The 21587-nt window shown below is 43.8% G+C and overlaps 1 protein-coding gene across 1 annotated transcript in view; it reads left to right on the top strand.

Annotated features, from left to right (window-relative positions):
• The window catches only part of LOC109234171 (glyceraldehyde-3-phosphate dehydrogenase GAPCP2, chloroplastic-like), a 6373-nt gene continuing 4730 nt past the window's right edge, over window positions 19945-21587 (top strand). The window contains exons 1-3 of the mRNA XM_019400042.1: window positions 19945-20227; window positions 20298-20454; window positions 20530-20571. Of these exons, the coding sequence (XP_019255587.1) occupies window positions 20153-20227; window positions 20298-20454; window positions 20530-20571 (274 nt within the window). The 5' untranslated portion in view covers window positions 19945-20152. The remainder of the gene's footprint in view (window positions 20228-20297; window positions 20455-20529; window positions 20572-21587) is intronic.

Raw genomic sequence — 21587 nt, forward strand, 5'->3', positions numbered from 1 at the left:
CATGGTAAGTCCCCGCAACATCCGCGCCTCTGCGCCAAAAAAGACCACCAGACATATGTGTACCTGCACAAGAATGTGTAGCAAGTGTAGCATGAGTACGTAAATCAATATGTACCCAGTAAGTATCTAGCCTAACCCTAGAGAAGTAGTGATGAGGGGTCGACATCGATACTTACTAGTGGTCCAATAAGACAGTTACAATAAGAAGTAAACAGATATGGGCAGAGTACACAAACAAAATAAACAAGTGTAAGTAAGAGATACAATCCTCCTCTCTACAATAGACTCTCTCAATTAGAAATTACCTCCTCGACCGGAACATATATATATAATGGACCTCACCAGATAGGTCGTCATAATTCAAATCAGGAAGACTCATAGATACACTGACTACTTGTCAAATATTACACACTATTCCATGAGAGTATTTTATAAAAATGCCGAGGCGCGCGTCCTGATCCCATCATAATCTGTGCACTACCGAGGGGCGAACAGCACGAACCATAGATGCATCTATTATAATGCCGAGGCGAACAACCCGCTCCCATAAGAGTGTGGTACATAATCCTGCCGAGGTGAATGACATGATCCCATTAGAATAAGAAGCTTTAATGGGTCCTTGACCCCACTCACGAATAAATATGTGAATTATAATTTTTAAGGAAAACCTTTCGATGAAAACGCATAGCACGGGAGAAATCCGTAAAAGGAACACAATTATTCTGCGGCTAATCATGAAACTCGTAAAATCTCTACAATAGCAAGTCTATCACTCTGCGTATGTCTAGTCTCAAGTCGTAATGCGAAATAAAGGAAGCCCGAGGCCTCAAATCATGCCAAATAACATCAAAACTACGAATTGTGCATCGATTCAAGCCTAATGAACTATTGAACTTCTAACTTCCACATCCGACGTCGAAACCTATCGAATCACATCCAATTGACCTCAAATTTTGCACACAAGTTACATTTGACATTACGGATCCAAATTCCGGAATCAGAATCAGAACCCGATATAAAAAAAGTCCACTCCAGGTCAAACTTCCCAAAAACCTTCAAATTTTCAACTTTCGCCAAATGACCCCGAAATGACATACGGACCTCCAAATCCACATCCGGACGCGCTCATAAGACCACAATAACCATACGGAGCTATTCCCAGTCTCGGAATCCCAAATAGACATTGATAACATTGAAATACACTTCAACCCAAATTCATGAAATTCTTCCAAAATGCCCACTTTCCACAATAAGCGTTGTAACGCTCCCGGGTCATCCAAAATCTGATCTGGACATACGCCCAAGTCCAAAATCATCATAAGAACCTATTGGAACCTTCAAATCCCGATTCCGAGTTCGTTTGCTCAAAAGTCAAACCTTAGTCAATTCTTCCAACTTAAAGCTTCCGAAATGAGAATTTTCTTTCCAATTCAACTCAAAACTTCCCGAAATTCAACTCCGACCATACGTACAAGTAATAATACCTGAAGTGAAGCTACTCAAGGCCTTAAACCGTCGAACGACGCGCTATAGCTCAAAACGACCTGTCGGGTCGTTATATTTACTATCTCGTTTAGTTAGTATTTTAACATTATGTGTTGTGATCCTCAAACCGCTCATAATGTGAAATTCTTCAAGGCTGAACGACCCATCAAAACCAAAAATCTTGAAACTAATGGAATGTCAATCATTGGTTAATACGCGAGAAAGAATCAAACAATGAACCAACTTCATGCTGTAATGGAAATTCTCCATAGCCATGATATACTGAAATGTACCATTATTCAGCTTCTCCTATTGTGCTGGAGTCAAGAAATATGCAATTAAACCCTTCAAATCATGATTTCCCTTTCAGTAAGCAGGACATTTAAACCAATCTCGAAACTCATAATATCTCTCCCTAGTTTTGTTGGTACAACAACAAGGACTGAAGGAGCTTTACGTATTTTAGGTGCTTTAGATGCTTTAGGATATTTAGGTGCTTTGGATCTCCTAGATGTCATTTGTTGAAAAAAATTAAAGGTGGAAAAAATAACTTTAAAACATTATGGCATAATTATGTTTTACAACTTTTATAACTCCATACCAGATAAAAGAATCATTAAAAACATCAGAACAATTTGGCTTAAGTTATATTTTAAATCCTTATAACTTCATACTTTACAAACTTAATTTATGCTTGAAGTATTATAAACTTCAGAATTTAATAGCATCACAATTCGAGTCTCAAAATTTTTAAAAATTTCAACTTCTCCAACAATCACTGAAGAATATATCGCATTTTAATCAAAAACACAAACACAGTTTCAAAAAACCTAAAAACACTAATCATAAAAGTAAAACCAACAAAACTAATGCACTGATCAAAGTAAAACCTAGGATACTATTTTAGCACAAATAAAAAACGAAAAATGATTCAACTAAGATTACTATCAACAACAACATGAAACCCAAAAATAAAATCATAAAACTAATCCTAAACTAAAACCACATACATAGTTAATGCAATGTACAAAAATAACCATTAAAATCATACCTGTGGTTAAACTTAATTTTATTGGAGAAGAAATAGTTTCAAAATCAAGCAGAATGCAATGGCGAAAACCGTTTGATTTCAGAGAATAATCAAAAACCGCGAAGAAGGAGAGAGAGACAACAAACAACATGTCATATACTTGGAGAGAAAGTAGTTGTATACGGCTAAAATCGGAGAGTCCGATTTTATGATCATTATGATACTCCATAGCCCGTCTCCAGAAGGCTCGAGGTGTCACGACCCCCGTTCACCCTCCATGAACATGTCGTGATGGCATCTAGTTCCTACAACTAGGTAAGCCTAACAGTGCGAAAATAACAATTTAACTTGAGGAATAATCAATTAAAACTGAACACATGAAAAATAACAACTGAATATAAAGCCGCCCGGCCTATACAGCTCTAAAGATATGCGGAAGTCTACAACTACCATAAGTACTCTATCTCCAGAATATCTACATCAAAAGTATGATAGGATAACAGCTCTACAACTAGAATAAGGAAGAAGACTCTTCGATCTGCGGACGCTGCAGAATACCTCGAAGTCTTCGTGTATCTCCCCGCCTCAAGGATAGTGCGCCTGAGAAGAGGTACCCGGATCTGCACATGAAAAACATGCGCAGGAAGGGCATGAGTCCACCACAGCGGTACTCAATAAGTGCCAAGCCTAACCTCGGTTGGGTAGTGACGAGGAAGGTCAGGGCCCTACTGAGGTAAAATAGAATATTAATCAACAGCATGAAAATCTGATAGAAATAATGAGTACAACAGTGAGATAAGACAGGCTAACGAAATAATAACAACTACACAGAGAACGAAATGAACACACAATGACTACAGCTCAATACCAGGAATAACAATGAGGGTCTCCCAGGATACCGTCCTGTAGCCCTTTTCTCAACTGTCCAGTGGATCTCCCGGGATACCGTCCCATAGTCCAACTCATGTGCCACACCGAAGGATCTCCCGGGATACCGTCCCGTAGTCCAACCATCAATATGCAGGGGGGATCTATCGGGAATCTAACCCGCAGTCCCAAAGTAAAAGTGCAGGGGGGATCTACCGGGAACCGAACCCGTAGTCCCAAAATAAACAGACAGGGGGGGAGCTACCGGAATCCCACATCCGTAGTCCCAATGTAAATGCGCAACCACAGCTAGAAATATACTAAGGAATGAAGTGCGAAATACAAACACAGGTAGAACTAGCCTAGCATGCTCCACGTAGAACAGTCAAAACAACTTAAGCAATTAGGCAATCAAGTCAACTAAACATGCTTTTTCCTAATCTAGCACATGTAATAATTTCAGGTAGAATATGACAAGTAGGAAAGAAAACTAAATCCCAATAACTTAAGTAAAAACCGGAATTTTTATCAATTGGCTCAAGTACGCGCTCATCACCTCACGTACAAGGCACTCAAATATCAAGTAACAATCCTAAGGGGAAAGGTCCCCCACACAAGGTTAGACAAGCCACTTACCTCGAACCGGCTCAATATCAACTAGAAACCACGCTCTTGCCACGAGTATCCGACTCCAAATGGCTCAAATCTATTCAATTCAATTACACATCGTAAATAACATCGCAAACACCTAGTTTTGCTAATAAATTCAAAGCTACAGCGTAAAATTAGATGAAATGACCAAAATGCCCTTCAGGACAACGCCCCGGAATCGAATAATTTTCATATTTTCAGAACCCTCATACTCTCACGAGCCTAACCATATAAAAATCTCCCAAATCGAAGGTCAAATGCTCACCCAAAACTCAATAATTTAGCCAATGAAGTTTTACCCCAAATTATCCAATTTTTGATCCTAAATTCGAATTCCAATGATGCATTTAACTATATAATGATGAAATATAACTAGAAGGGATAAAGAAAACGTTACCCAATAATCTTCTCTTCAAAACCCACTCAAAATCGCCCTTTCCCGAGCTCTCAATTGATATTTGTAACTTATGAACTCAAACCCTCGAAATTTCTATTTCTGCCCAGGAATTTCCGCTTCTGCGGATAAAGGACCGCTTCTACGGTCCCGCTTCTACGGACCACGAGCCGCTTCTGCGGTTCTTCATTAAAGTCAGATTTCTGTTTCTGCAGTCTTAAACCGCACCTGCGGTTGCCGCTTATGCGGATTCATTACCCTTTCTGCGGTTTCATGAGGGGGAAGACCAATCTCGCTTCTGCGATGAGGGAGCCGCTTCTGCGGCTCCACTTCTGCGGTCCCCAAGCCGCAGAAGCGAAAATACCAGAAGGAACAAAATACCAACTGTTGCAAACTTAGAAATTTCCTCCGTCAACCACCCGGAATCATCTCGAGGCCCCCGGGACCTCAACCAAAAGCACCAATACCACCTAATATCTTATTTAAACTTGTACCAATCTTGAAAACACCTAAAACAACGCCGGAAAATCGAATTAATCAAAGATTTAAGCCTAAGAACTTCAATTTCCAACAAAACAGGCTTTCGATCAAAAACCTACCCGAACCTCGTCCGAATGACCTGAAATTTTGCATACACATCCCAAATGACATGACAGAACTATTGCAACTTCCGGAATCCCATTCCGACCCTCGGATCAAAAACTCACTATCGGACCGGAAGCTTCAAAAATACAAACTTCGGCATTTCAAGCCTAAATGAGCTACGGACTTCCAAAATACATTCCGAACACACTCCCAACCCCGAAATCACCTAATGGAGCTAACAGAACCATCGGATTTTCATTCCGAGGTCGTCTTCACACTGTTCAGACTTCGGACTATTTTTCAACACTTAAGCTCTCATTTAGGGACTAAGTGTCCCAAAACACTCCGAATCCTAACACCGAACGTCCCGGCAAACCAAAATAGCAGAAATGAACTTAGGGGAAGCAGTTAAGGGGGGATCGGGGCGTAAATTCCAAAAAAGACCGGCCGGGTCGTTACATCCTCCTACACTTAAACATTCGTTCGTCCTCGAACGAGCATAGAGAACATACCTGAAGTAGTGAAAAGATGAGGGTACTGGCTGCGCATATCCCGCTCGGTCTCCCAAGTCGCCTCCTCGGCCGGCTGACCCCGCCACTGAACCTTCACTGAAGCAATGTTCTTTGACTCAACTTTCTAATTTGTCTGTCCAATATAGCCATTGGCTCCTCAACATAGGATAGATCCTTGTCCAACTGGACTGAACTGAAATCCAACACGTGAGACGGATCACCGTGATACCTCCGGAGCATCGAAACATGAAATACCGGATGAACTCCGGCCAAACTGGGAGGCAAGGCAAGCTCATAGGCAACCTCCCCAACTCGCCGCAAGATCTCAAAAGGGCCAATAAACCTCGGACTCAACTTTCCTTTCTTCCCAAACCTCATGACGCCCTTCATAGGCGAAACACGAAGCAGAAACCGCTCACCATCCATATATGAAACGAATCTTCCTGTCCGCGTAACTCTTCTGTCTGGACTGGGCTGTACGAAGTCTATCCTGAATCGTCTTAACCTTCTCCAATGCATCTTGAACTAACTCTGTGCCTAATAGTCTGGCCTCACCCGGCTTAAACCAACCCATCGGGGATCTACACCTCCTACCATATAAGGCCTCATACGGCACCATTTGAATGCTGGACTGATAGTAGTTGTTGTAAGCAAACTCCGCCAATGGCAAGAAATGATCCCAAGACCCTCCAAACTCAATCACACACGCACGGAGCATATCCTCAAGAATCTGAATAGTGCGCTCGGACTGTCCGTCCGTCTGGGGGTTAAATGCTGTGCTCAACTCCACCTGAGTGCCTAACTCCTGCTGCACGGCTCTCCAGAACCGCGATGTGAACTGGGTACCTCTGTCTGAAATAATAGAAACCGGAATACCATGCAGACGGATNCTCTGTGACAAACCAGAATAATACCTGTAATGACGAAGTCGGAGGCAACAGCCTCAGTACGAGCAGGAATAGCATAATATCTGGCCCGACCGCTCTCTCGAGGGCGACCTCTATCTCCCCGACCTCCGCCCCTAGCCGGCTGGGCAGGTGGGGTAGCAGCTGGAGTTGTGATCATGGCCTGAGAACTCTGAGGAGCACGCTGTGGCTGAGCAGTCTGTGAAGATGCACCCCTACCAAGTCTGGGGCAGTCCCTAACCATGTGGCGTGTATCACCGCACTCAAAACAAGCTCTGGGAGGACACGGTGGCTGTGACTGGCTGGGACTAGGCCTGCTGGACTGACCTTTGGAAACACCCCGCGCAGGAGGCGCGCTAGAAACTGGAGGTGCATAGTAAGGCTCCTGAGGTGCAGGTGGAGCTGGAGCACTGCCGGCTGCTGGAAGAGCTGAATGAACAGGGCGACCCGAATAACCCCTACCATAACGACCTGCTGATGGGGTACGGGCACCAGAGTAGTGACTCGACTCTCGAGACCTCTTGGCCTCCCTCTCTCCTCGCTCCCTGGCGAGCATACCCTCAATCCTCCTAGCAATTCTCACTACCTGCTAATAAGGAATGTCCATCTCCAACTCTCGAGCCATGCTAGATTTGATGGGTGGAATAAGACCCTCAATGAACCTGCGAACTCTCTCCCGAACTGTAGCAACCAAAGCCGGTGCATGCCTGGCCAACCTGGTATAACGGATAGCATACTCTGAAACGGTCATAGCACCCTGGCGCAAATGCTCAAACTCTACGCGCCATGCATCCTTGAGACTCCGGGGGACAAACTCTCTCAAAAACATGTCCGAGAACTGGGTCCAAGTCAGTGTAGCAGCCTCGACTGGACTGTCTATCTCATAAGTCCGCCACCAATCATAGGCGGCTCCCCGAAGCTGAAAAGCAGTGAAAGAAACCCCGCTGGACTCCACTATGCCCATAGTGCGAAGAATACGATGACACTCCTCTAGAAATCCCAAGGCATCGTCTGATGCTAATCCACTGAACACTGGGGGATCATACTTCTTGAACCTCTCAAGTCTCCGCTGCTCGTCCTCTGAAGCAGCTGACCCATCCTCGGGCTGAACTGGCGCTGGAGGCGGTGCCGGAATAATCTCAGGATCCTGCTCAACCTGCACTCGCTGCTCAGGAGTGCGGACGGCGGGAGTCTGTGCTCCTCCCCCGGCCTGGGATGTGGCTGCAGCAATGGGAAGCAACCCTGCCTGAGCCAAAGTGGTGTACATGCTCATGAACTGAGCCAAAGTCTCCTGGAGCGCTGGAGTAGTAGTGGCAGTAGTAGGTGTGCCAGGTGCTTGGGCTCTGGCTAGATCTGCCCGTGTTCCGTGACTCCTATGAACCTAGAGCTCTGATACCAACTTGTCACGACCCCAGTTCACCCTCCATGAACATGTCGTGATGGCACCTAGTTCCTACAACTAGGTAAGCCTAACAGTGCGCAATAACAAATTAACATTTGCGGAATAATTAATTAAAACTGAACATACGGAAATAACAACTGTATATAAGGCAACTCGGCTTATACAACTCAAAAATATGCGGAAGTCTACAACTAAATCCCAAAACCCGAAAACTCACGGGAAACACAGGCTAATAGAATGTAGTAATCTGCTCTACACCAGAATGTCTAAACAACATGAAAGGAAAGAAAGGAACTATTTGCTAAAGCCGAAATAGAGTAGAGACTCCTGGTCAGCGGACGTAGCAGATATACCTCAAGTCTCAGCTAGGACTCTCCACCACGAGGATGATACGCTTGGGAGGAAGTACCTGGATCTGCACATGAAAAACATGCGCAGAAGAGGCGTGAGTACATCACAGCGGTACTCAGTAAGTGCCAAGCCTAACCTCGGTTGGGTAGTGACGAGGAAGTTCAGGGCCCTACTGAGCTAAAACATAATAAATGATGAGACAACGGAAACAATTTAAATAAAGTCTACAGCGAGAAACTAAACCAGGTAAATAACGAAGAACGGTAATAGAAAGCAAAGGTAACAATACAAGGAAAACTGCCCTCAACAAGGAATAATAGCCGGGGATCTCTTGGTATCCCGAGGATCTCTTGGTATCCTCATCATAATAAGTCGGGATCTCTTGGTATCCCGAGGATCTCTGGGTATCCTCAATAAGTAAGTCGGAGATCTCTTGGTATCCCGAGGATCTCTGGGTATCCTCAATAAGTAAGCCGGGGATCTCTTGGTATCCCGAGGATCTCAGGGTATCCTCAATAAGTAAGCCGGGGATCTCTTGGTATCCCGAGGATCTCTTGGTATCCTCAATAAGTAAATCGGGGATCTCTTGGTATCCCAATATATATAGAAACACATGTGCCAGGGATCTCTTGGTATCCCGCACCCTCAGTCCAGAATATCTCAAGTACAGGGGGATCTCCCGGGAAGCCGTCCCGTAGTCCCAAATTAAACACACAACAACAACAACCCATAATCTCAGAATAAATGCTAAAATCAGGACAAGTNACTCTGTGCCTAATAGTCTGGCCTCACCCGGCTTAAACCAACCCATCGGGATCTACACCTCCTACCATATAAGGCCTCATACGACGCCATCTGAATGCTGGACTGATAACTGTTGTTGTAAGCAAACTCCGCCAATGGCAAGAAATGATCCCAAGACCCTCCAAACTCAATCACACATGCACGGAGCATATCCTCAAGAATCTGAATAGTGCGCTCGGACTGTCCGTCCGTCTGGGGGTTAAATGCTGTGCTCAACTCCACCTGAGTGCCTAACTCCTGCTGCACGGCTCTCCAGAACCGCGATGTGAACTGGGTACCTCTGTCTGAAATAATAGAAACCGGAATACCATGCAGACGGATAATCTCCCGGATATAAATCTCCACCAACCACTCCGATGAATAAGTGGTACACACAAGGATGAAATGAGCGGACTTGGTCAGCCGATCCACAATGACCCAAATGGAATCAAACTTCTTCAAGGTCCGTGGGAGTCCCGATACGAAATCCATGGTGATGCGCTCCCACTTCCACTCCGGAATCTCTATCTGCTGAAGCAACCCACCCGGGCGTTGGTGCTCATACTTCACCTGCTGGCAGTTGAGGCATCTAGACACATAACCACCTATATCCTTCTTCATCCGCCTCCACCAGTAGTGCTGCCTCAAGTACTGATACATCTTCGCGGCACCCGGATGGATGGAATACCGCGAACTATGGGCCTCTGCTAGAATCAACTCTCGAAGACCATCAACATTGGGCACACAAATCCGGCCCTGCATCCTCAATACCCCGTCATCTCCAATGGTCACATCTCTGGCATCTCCACGCTGAACCTTGTCCTGAAGGACCAGCAAATGAGGGTCATCATACCGCCGCTCCCTGATACGATCACATAAGGAGGACCGGGAAACCACACAAGCTAGAGCCCGACTGGGCTCCGAAAGATCCAATCTCACGAACTGGCTGGCTAAGGCCTGAACATCCATCGCCATAGGCCTCTCTGAAGCTGGTAAATATGCCAAACTCCCCAAACTCTCCGCCCGGCGACTCAAGGCATCCGCCACTACATTGGCCTTGCCAGGGTGATACAGAATAGTAATGTCATAATCCTTTAGCAACTCTAACCACCTCCTCTGACGCATATTAAGATCCTTTTGCTTGAGTATATGCTGCAAACTCCGATGATCAGTATAGATCTCACAAGGCACACCGTACAAATAATGACGCCAGATCTTCAAGGCATGAACAATGGCAGCTAATTCAAGGTTGTGGACAGGGTAATTCTTTTCATGTATCTTCAATTGTCTGGACGCGTAGGCAATCACCCTACCGTCCTGCATCAACACCGCTCCAAGGACAACTCTCGAGGCGTCACAATAGACAGTATAAGACCCCGAACCGGTAGGCAACATCAAAATTGGGGCTGTAGTCAAAGCTGTCTTGAGCTTCTGAAAGCTCGCCTCACACTCCTCTGTCCACTAAAATGGAGCACCCTTCTGGGTCAATCTAGTCATAGGGGTAGCAATCGATGAAAATCCCTCCACGAAGCGACGGTAGTAACCCGCCAAGCCAAGGAAACTGCGAATCTCTGTAGCTGAGGACGGCCTGGGCCAACTCTGCACGGCCTCTACCTTCCTCAGATCCACCCGAATACCCTCACTAGAAATCACATGGCCTAAGAATGCCACAGAACTCAGCCAAAACTCACATTTTGAGAACTTTGCATATAACTTTTTCTCCCTCAAGGTCTGTAGTACGGTCCTCAAGTGCTGCTCGTGATCTTCCCGACTCCGGGAATACACTAGAATATCATCAATAAAAACAATCACGAACGAGTCAAGATATGGCCTAAAAACACTGTGCATTAAATGCATGAAAGCTGCAGGGGCGTTGATCAGCTCGAATGACATGACAAGGAACTCGTAACGGCCATATCGATTCCTGAAGGCAGTCTTCGGGATATCTGGCTCCCGAATCTTCAACTGATGGTAACCTGAGCGCGAGTCAATCTTAGAAAACACCTGTGCGCCCTGAAGCTGGTCAAACAGATCATCAATGCGAGGCAAGGGATAACGGTTCTTCACTGTAACCTTATTCAACTGGAGGTAATCAATACACATGCGCATAGAACCATCCTCCTTCTTTACGAACAAAACAGGAGCACCCCACGGTGAAACACTGGGCCCGAATAAAACCCTTACCAAGCAATTCCTGTAACTGATCCTTCAACTCCTTCAACTCAGGAGGAGCCATACGATACGGAGGAATGGAAATGGGCTGAGTGCCCGGCAACAGATCAATGCCAAAATCAATGTCTCTATTGGGCAGCATGCCTGGAAGGTCAGCTGGAAACACATCGGGATAATCCCGCACCACTAGAACTGAGTCAATAGAAGGGGTATCAACACTGACATCTCTCACATAAGCTAAATACGCGGCACACCCCTTCTCAACCATACGTTGAGCTTTAAGAAAAGAGATAACTCTACTGGGAGTGTGATCTAATGTACCACTCCACTCAATACGCGGAATACCTGGCATAGCCAGCGTCACGGTCTTGGCGTGACAATCAAGAATAGCAAAATGGGGCGACAACCAGTCCATGCCCAGAATAATGTCAAAATCCACCATGCCGAGTAATAATAAGTCTGCCCTGGTCTCAAAACCACGAATAGTAACCAAACATGACCGATAAACGCGGTCCACAATAAGAGAATCTCCCACAGGAGTAGAAACATAAACGGGGGCACTCAAAGAATCCCGAGGCACACCCAAATGAGGAGCAAAGTAAGAAGACACATAAGAGTAAGTAGAGCCCGGATCGAATAGAACCGATGCCTCTCTGTGACAAACCAGAATAATACCTGTAATGACGAAGTCGGAGGCAACAGCCTCAGTACGAGCAGGAATACATAATATCTGGCCCGGCCCCTCTCTCGAGGGCGACCTCTATCTCCCCGACCTCCGCCCCTAGCCGGCTGGGCAGGTGGGGTAGCAGCTGGAGCTGTGACCATGGCCTGAGAACTCTGAGGAGCACGCTGTGGCTGAGCAGTCTGTGAAGATGCACCCCTACCAAGTCTGGGGCAGTCCCTAACCATGTGGCGTGTATCACCGCACTCAAAACAAGCTCTGGGAGGACGCGGTGCCTGTGACTGACTAGGGCCAGGTCTGCTGGACTGACCTCTGGAAGCACCCCGCGCAGGAGGCGCGCTAGAAACTGGAGGTGCATAATAAGGCTCCTGAGGTGTAGGTGGAGCTGGAGTACTGCCGGCTGCTGGAAGAGCTGAATGTACAGGGCGACCCGAATAACCTCTGCCATAACGACCTGCTGATGGGGTACGGGCACCAGAGTAGTGACCCGACTCTCGAGACCTCTTGGCCTCCCTCTCCCCTCGCTCCCTGGCGAGCATACCCTCAATCCTCCTAGCAATGCTCACTACCTGCTGATAAGGAATGTCCATCTCCAACTCTCGAGCCATGCTAGATCTGATGGGTGGAATAAGACCCTCAATGAACCTGCGAACTCTCTCCCGAACTGTAGCAACCAAAGCCGGTGCATGCCTGGCCAACCTGGTATAACGGATAGCATACTCTGAAACTGTCATAGCACCCTGGCGCAAATGCTCAAACTCTGCGCGCCATGCATCCCTGAGACTCTGGGGAACAAACTCTCTCATAAACATATCCGAGAACTGGGTCCAAGTCAGTGTAGCAGCCTCGACTGGACTGTCTATCTCATAAGTCCGCCACCAATCATAGGCGGCTCCCCGAAGCTGAAAAGCAGTGAAAGAAACCCCGCTGGACTCCACTATGCCCATAGTGCGAAGAATACAATGACACTCCTCTAGAAATCCCAAGGCATCGTCTGATGCTAATCCACTGAACACTAGGGGATCATACTTCTTGAACCTCTCAAGTCTCCGCTGCTCGTCCTCTAAAGCAGCTGACCCATCCTCGGGCTGAACTGGCGCTGCAGGCGGTGCCGGAATAATCTTGGGAGCCTGCTCAACCTGCACTCGCTGCTCAAGAGTGCGGACGGCGGGAGTCTGTGCTCCTCCCCCGGCCTGGGATGTGGCTGCAGCAATGGGAAGCAACCCTGCCTGAGCCAAAGTGGTGTACATGCTCATGAACTGAGCCAATGTCTCCTGGAGCGCTGGAGTAGTAGTGGCAGTAGTAGGTATGCCAGGTGCTTGGGCTTCGGCTGGATCTGCTGGTGGTACCTCGGCGGCAGCTCGCGCAGGTGCTCTGGCTGCACCACGTGTGCGTCCTCGACCTCTCCCCCGGCCCGGCCTCTAACGGCTGCAGTAATGGGCGCAGGTGCCTGATCATCTCGAGTGGCACGTGTCCTCACCATCTGTGAGAGAATAGAAGTCAGAAGTTTAGAATTGATGTCAAAATATCGCACGACAAGGAATTCAAATGAAACGAAGATTTTTCCTAAACAGTTACATAGCCCCTCGTAGATAAGTACAGACGTCTCCGTACCGATCAGCGAGACTCTAATAAACCGGCCTGTGTTCCGTGACTCCTATGAACCTAGGGCTCTGATACCAACTTGTCACGACCCCCGTTCACCCTCCATGAACATGTCGTGATGGCACATAGTTCCTACAACTAGGTAAGCCTAACAGTGCGGAAATAACAATTTAACTTGAGGAATAATCAATTAAAACTGAACACATGAAAAATAACAACTGAATATAAGGCCGCCCGGCCTATACAACTCTAAAGATATGCGGAAGTCTACAACTAAATCCCAAAACCCGCAAACTCACGGGAAACACAGGCTAATAGAATTACCATAAGTACTCTATCTCCAGAATATCTACATCAAAAGTATGATAGGATAACAGCTCTACAACTAGAATAAGGAAAAAGACTCTTCGGTCTGCGGACGCTGCAGATATACCTCGAAGTCTCCGTGTATCTCCCCGCCTCAAGGATAGTGCGCCTGAGAAGAGGTACCTGGATCTGCACATTAAAAACATGCGCAGGAAGGGCATGAGCACACCACAGCGGTACTCAGTAAGTGCCAAGCCTAACCTCGGTTGGGTAGTGACGAGGAAGGTCAGGGCCCTACTGAGGTAAAATAGAATATTAATCAACAGTACGAAAATCTGACAAAAATAATTAGTACACCGTGAGATAAGACAGACTAACGAAATAATAACAACTACACAGAGAACGAAATGAACACAGAATGACTACAGCTCAATACCAGGAATAACAATGAGGGTCTCCTAGGATACCGTCCTGTAGCCCTTTTCTCAACTGTCCAGTGGATCTCCCGGGATACCATGCTGTAGTCCTAACTCATGTGCCACATCGAAGGATCTCCCGGGATACCCTCCCGTAGTCCAACCATCAATATGCAGGGGGGGATCTATCGCGAATCTAACCCGCAGTTCCAAAGTAAAAGTGCAGGGGGGGATCTACCGGGAACCGAACCTGTAGTCCCAAAATAAACAGACAGGGAGAGGGGAGCTACCGGAATCTCACATTCGTAGTCCCAATGTAAATGCGCAACCACAGCTAGAAATATACTAAGGAATGAAGTGCGAAATACAAACACAGGTAGAACTAGCCTAGCATTTTCCACGTAGAACACTCAAAACAACTTAAGCAATTGGGCAATCAAGTCAACTAAACATGCTTTTTCCTAATCTAGCACAGGTTATAATTTCAGGTAGAATAAGACAAGTAAGAAAGAAAACTATATCCCAATAACTTAAGTAAAAACCGGAATTTTCATCAAATGGCTCAAGTACGCGCTCATCACCTCACGTACAAGGCACTCAAATATCAAGTAACAATCCTAAGGGGAAAGGTCCCCCACACAAGGTTAGACAAGCCACTTACCTCGAACCGGCTCAATATCAACTAGAAACCACGCTCTTGCCATGAGTATCCGACTCCAAATGGCTCAAATCTATTCAATTCAATTACACATCGTAAATAACATCGCAAACACCTGGTTTTGCTAATAAATTCAAAGCTACAGCGTAAAATTAGATGAAATGACCAAAATGCCCTTCAGGACAACGCCCCGGAATCGAATAATTTTCATATTTTCAGAACCCTCATACTCTCACGAGCCTAACCATATAAAAATCTCCCAAATCGAAGGTCAAATGCTCACTCAAAACTCAATAATTTAGCCAATGAAGTTTTACCCCAAATTATCCAATTTTTGATCCTAAATTCGAATTTCAATGATGCATTTAACTATATAATGATGAAATATAACTAGAAGGGATAAAGAAAACGTTACCCAATAATCTTCTCTTCAAAACCCACTCAAAATCGCCCTCTCCCGAGCTCTCAATTGATTTTTGTAACTTATGAACTCAAACCCTCGAAATTTCTATTTCTGCCCAGGGATTTCCGCTTCTGCGGTCCCGCTTCTGCGGACCACGAGCCGCTTCTGCGGTTTTTCATTAAAGTCAGATTTCCGCTTCTGCGGTCTTAAACCGCACCTGCGGTTGCCGCTTATGCGGATTCATTACCGCTTCTGCGGTTTCATGAGGAGGAAGACCAATCTCGCTTCTGCGATGAGGGAGCCGCTTCTGCGGCTCCGCTTCTGCGGTCCCCAAGCCGCAGAAGTGAAAATATCAGCTGTTGCAAACTTAGAAATTTCCTCCGTCAACCACCCAGAATCATCCCGAGACCCCCGGGACCTCAACCAAAAGCACCAATACCACCTAATATCTTATTCAAACTTGTACCAATCTTGAAAACACCTAAAACAACGCCGGAAACCCGAATTAATCAAAGATTTAAGCCTAAGAACTTCAATTTCCAACAAAAACGCTTTCGATCAAAAACCTACCCGAACCTCGTCCGAATGACCTGAAATTTTGCACACACATCCCAAATGACATGACGGAACTACTGCAACTTCCAGAATCCCATTCCGACCCTCGGATCAAAAACTTACTATCGGACCGGAAGCTTTAAAAATACAAACTTCGGCATTTCAAGCCTAAATGAGCTACGGACTTCCAAAATACATTCCGAACACGCTCCCAACCCCGAAATCACCTAACGAAGCTAACGGAACCATCGGATTTCTATTCTGAGGTCGTCTTCACACTGTTCCGACTTCGGACCATTTTTCAACACTTAAGCTCTCATTTAGGGACTAAGTGTCCCAAGACACTCCGAATCCTAACACCGAACGTCCCGGCAAACCAAAATAGCAGAAATGAACTTAGGGGAAGCAGTTAAGGGGGGATCGGGGCGTAAATTCCAAAAACGACCGGTCGGGTCATTACATCGAGGTTCGACCCCGAGGGTTCCCTATGTTTGACCTCGGGACAGTGCAAATCGGTGGCTATGATGGACAAGCGGGAAATTCCCAAGGCACGTGGTTAGAGCTGACCAGGTCTACAAGAATAGTACAAGTCCGTACCGTGACATTAAATGGCTGTACCAGCCGCATATCATGTTAATAAATGGTTGTACCAGCCACATATCTTTGTAATAAATGCACCTGTACTATGTTGGGATTCGCCCTCCTATATAAAGTGGACCCTTTTTATTTCTTACGCACATGATATTCAATACAAGAACAAGAACATTCTCTGCTCTTCAACTTAAACATATTCTACTGTCTCTCCCTTGATTTTATTGCTTACATTTATTGTGTTTTATTGATTGTTCTTCATTTATTACTCATCATTGATCATAAAGAGCCATCATCAAGGTCCTTAGAACTGTTAGTTCTTTCATCCCCAGTCTGACAATTTAGCTCGACCTCGAGGCCCAGCGTAGGCCAGCTCGAGACCCCGATTCACGGCCATTCGGTTTGCATAACATACTGCCCTCAAGCTTTTATCTCATTTTCTTGACTCACACTTAGCATCTATTGCTCAACAACTAGTAATAAAATAAATCACGTATTTTTAGAACCACAAAATCAAATTTAATTGTAATTACCATTTTCAAGGTAAACAGTTTGGCGCCCACCGTGGGGCTAAAAATAATAGTGATTGTTTTTGTGCTGGTTTATTGAAAACATAAGTTATTCTTCACACTTTTTCTTGTCAAAGAATTTTTGAATCAGGTCAAAATGTCTAACTCAGTGAATGCACATGAAAACAACGGTCCTGAGGACCATGGAGAGAATGGTGTAGTTGTTCCAGGCGCCGGTGTACCACTGCGAAACCCTAAGGACGCACCAGAGCCTATCCCCGTGGATGTGGGCTCACGCAACGCCCAACACGTCGATATAAGTTCCCACACTAACGGGAGTATACGCCAAGAAAACCAACAAGAAGCTCAGAGAACCCCAGCTCGAGAGGAACGAGAGGTTAGCCTTCAAGTCATTTTTGAGATGTTGCAGGCACAACAGCTGGCGATTGCTCAACTGCAAAGCTACCAAAAAACTCCAAGCACAGCAGCACCGGAAATGGCTCCTCGAGCCGAACAAATACCGGAAAGATCGAGTAACAACAGGTCAACAGCCGACCTCGCTATTATGAAGATGCTCGAGGAACTCACAAAGAGGATTGAATCGGGTGAAAAGAAGATAGAAGCTAATGACAAAAAGGTGGAGACGTACAATTTAAGGGTCGATCAGATCCCGGGCGCATCCCCGATTATGAAGGGTGTAGATTCAAAGAAATTCGTACAAAACCCATTCCTATCGAGTGCTGCTCCAAAGCCCATCCCGAAGAAATTCAGAATGCTCGATCTCCCGAAGTACAACGGAACCTCGGACCCCAACGAGCACATCACTGCTTACACTTGTGCTGTAAAGGGAAATGACCTGAAGGACGACGAGATTGAATCCGTCCTATTGAAGAAATTCGGAGAAACACTTTCAAAAGGGGCCATGATGTGGTATCACAACCTATCCCCGAATTCAATAGACTCATTTGTCATGCTGACAGATTCTTTTAAAAGGCACATGCCGATGCCATCAAGGTTGCTACAAGGAAATCCGACGTCTTCAAAATCAAACAGAGAGAAAACGAGATGCTATGGGAGTTTGTATCTCGCTTTCAAATGGAGCGAATGGAATTACCACCAGTCTCCAGTGACTGGGCAGTGCAGGCCTTCACCCAAGGTTTGAACGAACGAAGCTCGATAGCTTCGAAGCAGCTAAAATTGATGATCAACTTGAGTGTTGAACTGGAAATGCTATATTTCGTTCTTCAGTTGAGATGTGCAAAACGATAGTCTTCACAATCCATAGGAAAAGTATTTAACTTCCCAGTACTTTCGAGATCTTTGGGAGTCCTACGCGCAGTCAACTTCTCGTTTGCCGACAATCCTGAAGTGCTAAGGACTCCACGAATCTTGTAACTCATATCTATCAAATATGCATGCAGATATTCTTGGGCAGCAGTCCTTATTGTAACAAGAGTCCTTTCCAGCAATATCGGACTGCAGTAATTTTGTGTAAAAGTTACTGTCTTATAAGAACCTTCAGCAGCTACCTTGAAAATCTAGTTCTTAGCACACGTTAACTGGGCACAATTGTTAATCATCAAAATCCACTCTCAACAAAAACAACTATAGCTGAAAAGAGCCACGAAAATAATATTTTATTTGTACTACACTAGATGACAATATAAACTGGGGAAACAAACAAATATATTATAAATAGTTGATGAAATTGAAGGTCTGAGGGATAAAATTGTGAAGTGGAAACATACAAAACTTTAATCTTCCAAACAGCGAGCTTAAAGGAACTGCATAGTTTTCCTTTTGTTTTACCTTTTTTTCTTAATTCTATTTTCAAAGATAATAAGTCCTTAATTAATAGGAATGAACAACCTATTAGGAGGGTGTTTAGATAGGTTTTTAAGCAATCCAAACGGGCTCTAAGTGACATGAAATATGTAGCTTGCGACACAACGTGGAAAAGAAGGGAAAATGTTGGCACAAGTAGAATCAGATGGGATTCATATCATTGTCTAGGAAAAGCGTCAGCACGTGTTGGTGATATACCTAACACGCACTTGGTGGTAGGCCATTCAATTGGCGGGGAGCTGCCGCTTCCTTGGCCCAGCGGGACCTCTACACCGTCATAATTAGAGTCCAACAATGATTTACAAACGTTAGAAAAAGGAAATATTCATTAATTACTTGCCTTCTCCTATGATGTTGTGCTTTACTAGATTTTGTAAATATCGCTACCTTTTGGCCTGATTATAAATAAAGTATTGGGGAGGGAACCTAACAGGTTGTTTGGAGGGTTGTTACCCATTGCATGATATTGTATTGTTATTCCGAAATAATATTTATTTTAATTGTTTATTTAAGAATAATTGTATCGTATTATTAAATTTATTGTTTCGAAATAATCAAAAACCTTATTTTATGAAACAACCGATTTGGTGTGGTGGGATCATTTCCTATTTCTTTTTCAAAAAATTATGCCTTTACTTATTACTCCATAATTTTTTTTTCACTATTTTTTTTATTTTAACTCCAAATCTTCAACCTATTGACCTACTTTTTCTTCTTCCATCTTTTCTAGAGTTGGTTTTCCCCGTTATTTTTATCCAAATCTTCGTTCGATTCTTTGTCTCTTTCCATCATTTTAATTTTTTGTTGTTGTTGCTTTTCTTTTTCTTCCAGATTTTTGCTCTTGTTTCCAAGCTACGTAATTAATGATAAATTAGTAGACAGAGATTTTCTTAAATTATTTTTATGTGTAATTCTTGATAAATTTTATTTAAAATAATTAGGGGTATTTTAGTGAACTTATCAGTAACAGTACAGTACATACAATCCAACCAAACAACAAAATATTTTTTAACAACAACAAATTATACCAGTTATTCAAATATTATATTTATAAAATAATATAATACAGTATAAATAGAGTATAATACAATACATTATAAAACGAGAAATAATAATTCAAACATAGGGTAGGGAAAAAGGAAAACGTAGATAGACGTGGGTTAAATGCAGGAGAGCCCATGTGTAGAAACAACAAAACTCATTTGTTCGGCCAGCGTGGATGCTGTAGCAGTGCTGGCATGGCAGGTCAGATACTCTTTTCTTCTTCTTAAGAATCTCCGCAACTTTGCTGCTCCTTTCCCTGTCTCTAAAAGCCATATACCACCTTTTCCTCTCTCTCTCTCTTCCTTTCTAGGGTTTTTCATCCTCTCTCTATATTATATATATAACCATACAAAGAAAAGACAGAGTGTTGTAGTGGTGGTGGAGGATCCGTTTCGTTGAAAATGTCTTCTGTTGTCATGAGATGTGCTGCTGCTTCCCATCTTCATCACGCCTCCTCCCCTTCCCATCGTCCTCAGGTACTTGCCTTTTCCTTTTTCCTCATTTACGCTACATAAAGCTCGATGATTCATCCTGTATTTTTGTCAGGTATCATCATGTGCTGGCCTTCATCACAACGTCGAATTCCAATCTGCTGCTGCCTCACTCCTCCATTCTTCCTCCTTACAGTTGAGACCAATTATCCCTTCTAACAGCATTCTACCCATTAGAGCAACTGCAACCGAATTGCCTCCTACTGTTCCAAGTAATTTCCTCTTTATTATTCTAAATGTTTTATTTTTGTATCTTAATTGCTCAAAAATGTTTCAAATTTGTACAGAATCACGGGCTGATGCTGGCAAGACCAGGATCGGAATTAACGGTATGTTGCTTTAGATTTAATTTCATTCCTGTGAAATGAATCATTTACTTCATTCTTAGTAGGAGATCAATGTTGTCTGTGCCGGATGTATCCTTGGATGTATCCTTAGCTTTACGTGTTCAACCAAACCCAATATATTTGCCACTGAAGCCAAAATTGTGCCCGTTTAGCCACGCTAAAAACTACTTATTTTTGAAAGTGTTTTTCGAAAAAATACTTTTGTAAAGTAGCAGTTAGTGTTTGGAAAATTTATTGAGTGGTTCTTTTTGCAAGCAAATTGTGTTTGGTCAATCTTTCCAAAAATTACTTTTGAATATCAAATTACGAAAAAGAACATTAAAGATTCAGATTGATATTAGTATTATTTTAAAAGAGATAAATAAATTTGAATATTTATTATAAAAAAGGTTACTAAATTTTTTAATCAATATAAAATATAATTATTCCAAAGCGATTATATTGGAGTATCTAGTACTACTTATTGTTTACGCGATGATTTAAATACATCAAAATACATCATTCAATATAAATTAAAAATATACTCTTATAAATCACTATATAAAAGAAGAGATTTATTTATAGTAGAGAGAATATTCCAAAAAGGAATAGGAGAAAGAGAATAAAAATATGATAGAAATAAAAAAAGAATAAATTATTGTAAAAAAAAGAAAAATAAAATAGAGAAGGTTCAATTGATGAGGGATAATTTGGAAAATATAAATTTAATACAATCTTGAATAGATTCATTTTCTGCTTCTGCTTTTTGGAAGAAGCTAGAATTTGCAGCTTCTCCCCAAAAGCAGAAAAACTGCTTATGGTGGGGTTAAAAAGGATTTTTTTGATTTTGACCAAACATCTCAAATTTTCTAAGAACTACTTTTTTGACAAAAAAAAAAATTACTTTTGGCCTCTAAAGGTGAGCAGACATGGTCTAGCTAACGGATACCCAACTCGGAGAACCATTTGTATTATTATTTTCAATATCTCCAAAACAAACAAATGTATATCTAATTGTA

The sequence above is a fragment of the Nicotiana attenuata genome, chromosome 11 (assembly GCF_001879085.1).
Source record: "Nicotiana attenuata strain UT chromosome 11, NIATTr2, whole genome shotgun sequence".
Lineage (NCBI taxonomy): Eukaryota > Viridiplantae > Streptophyta > Magnoliopsida > Solanales > Solanaceae > Nicotiana > Nicotiana attenuata.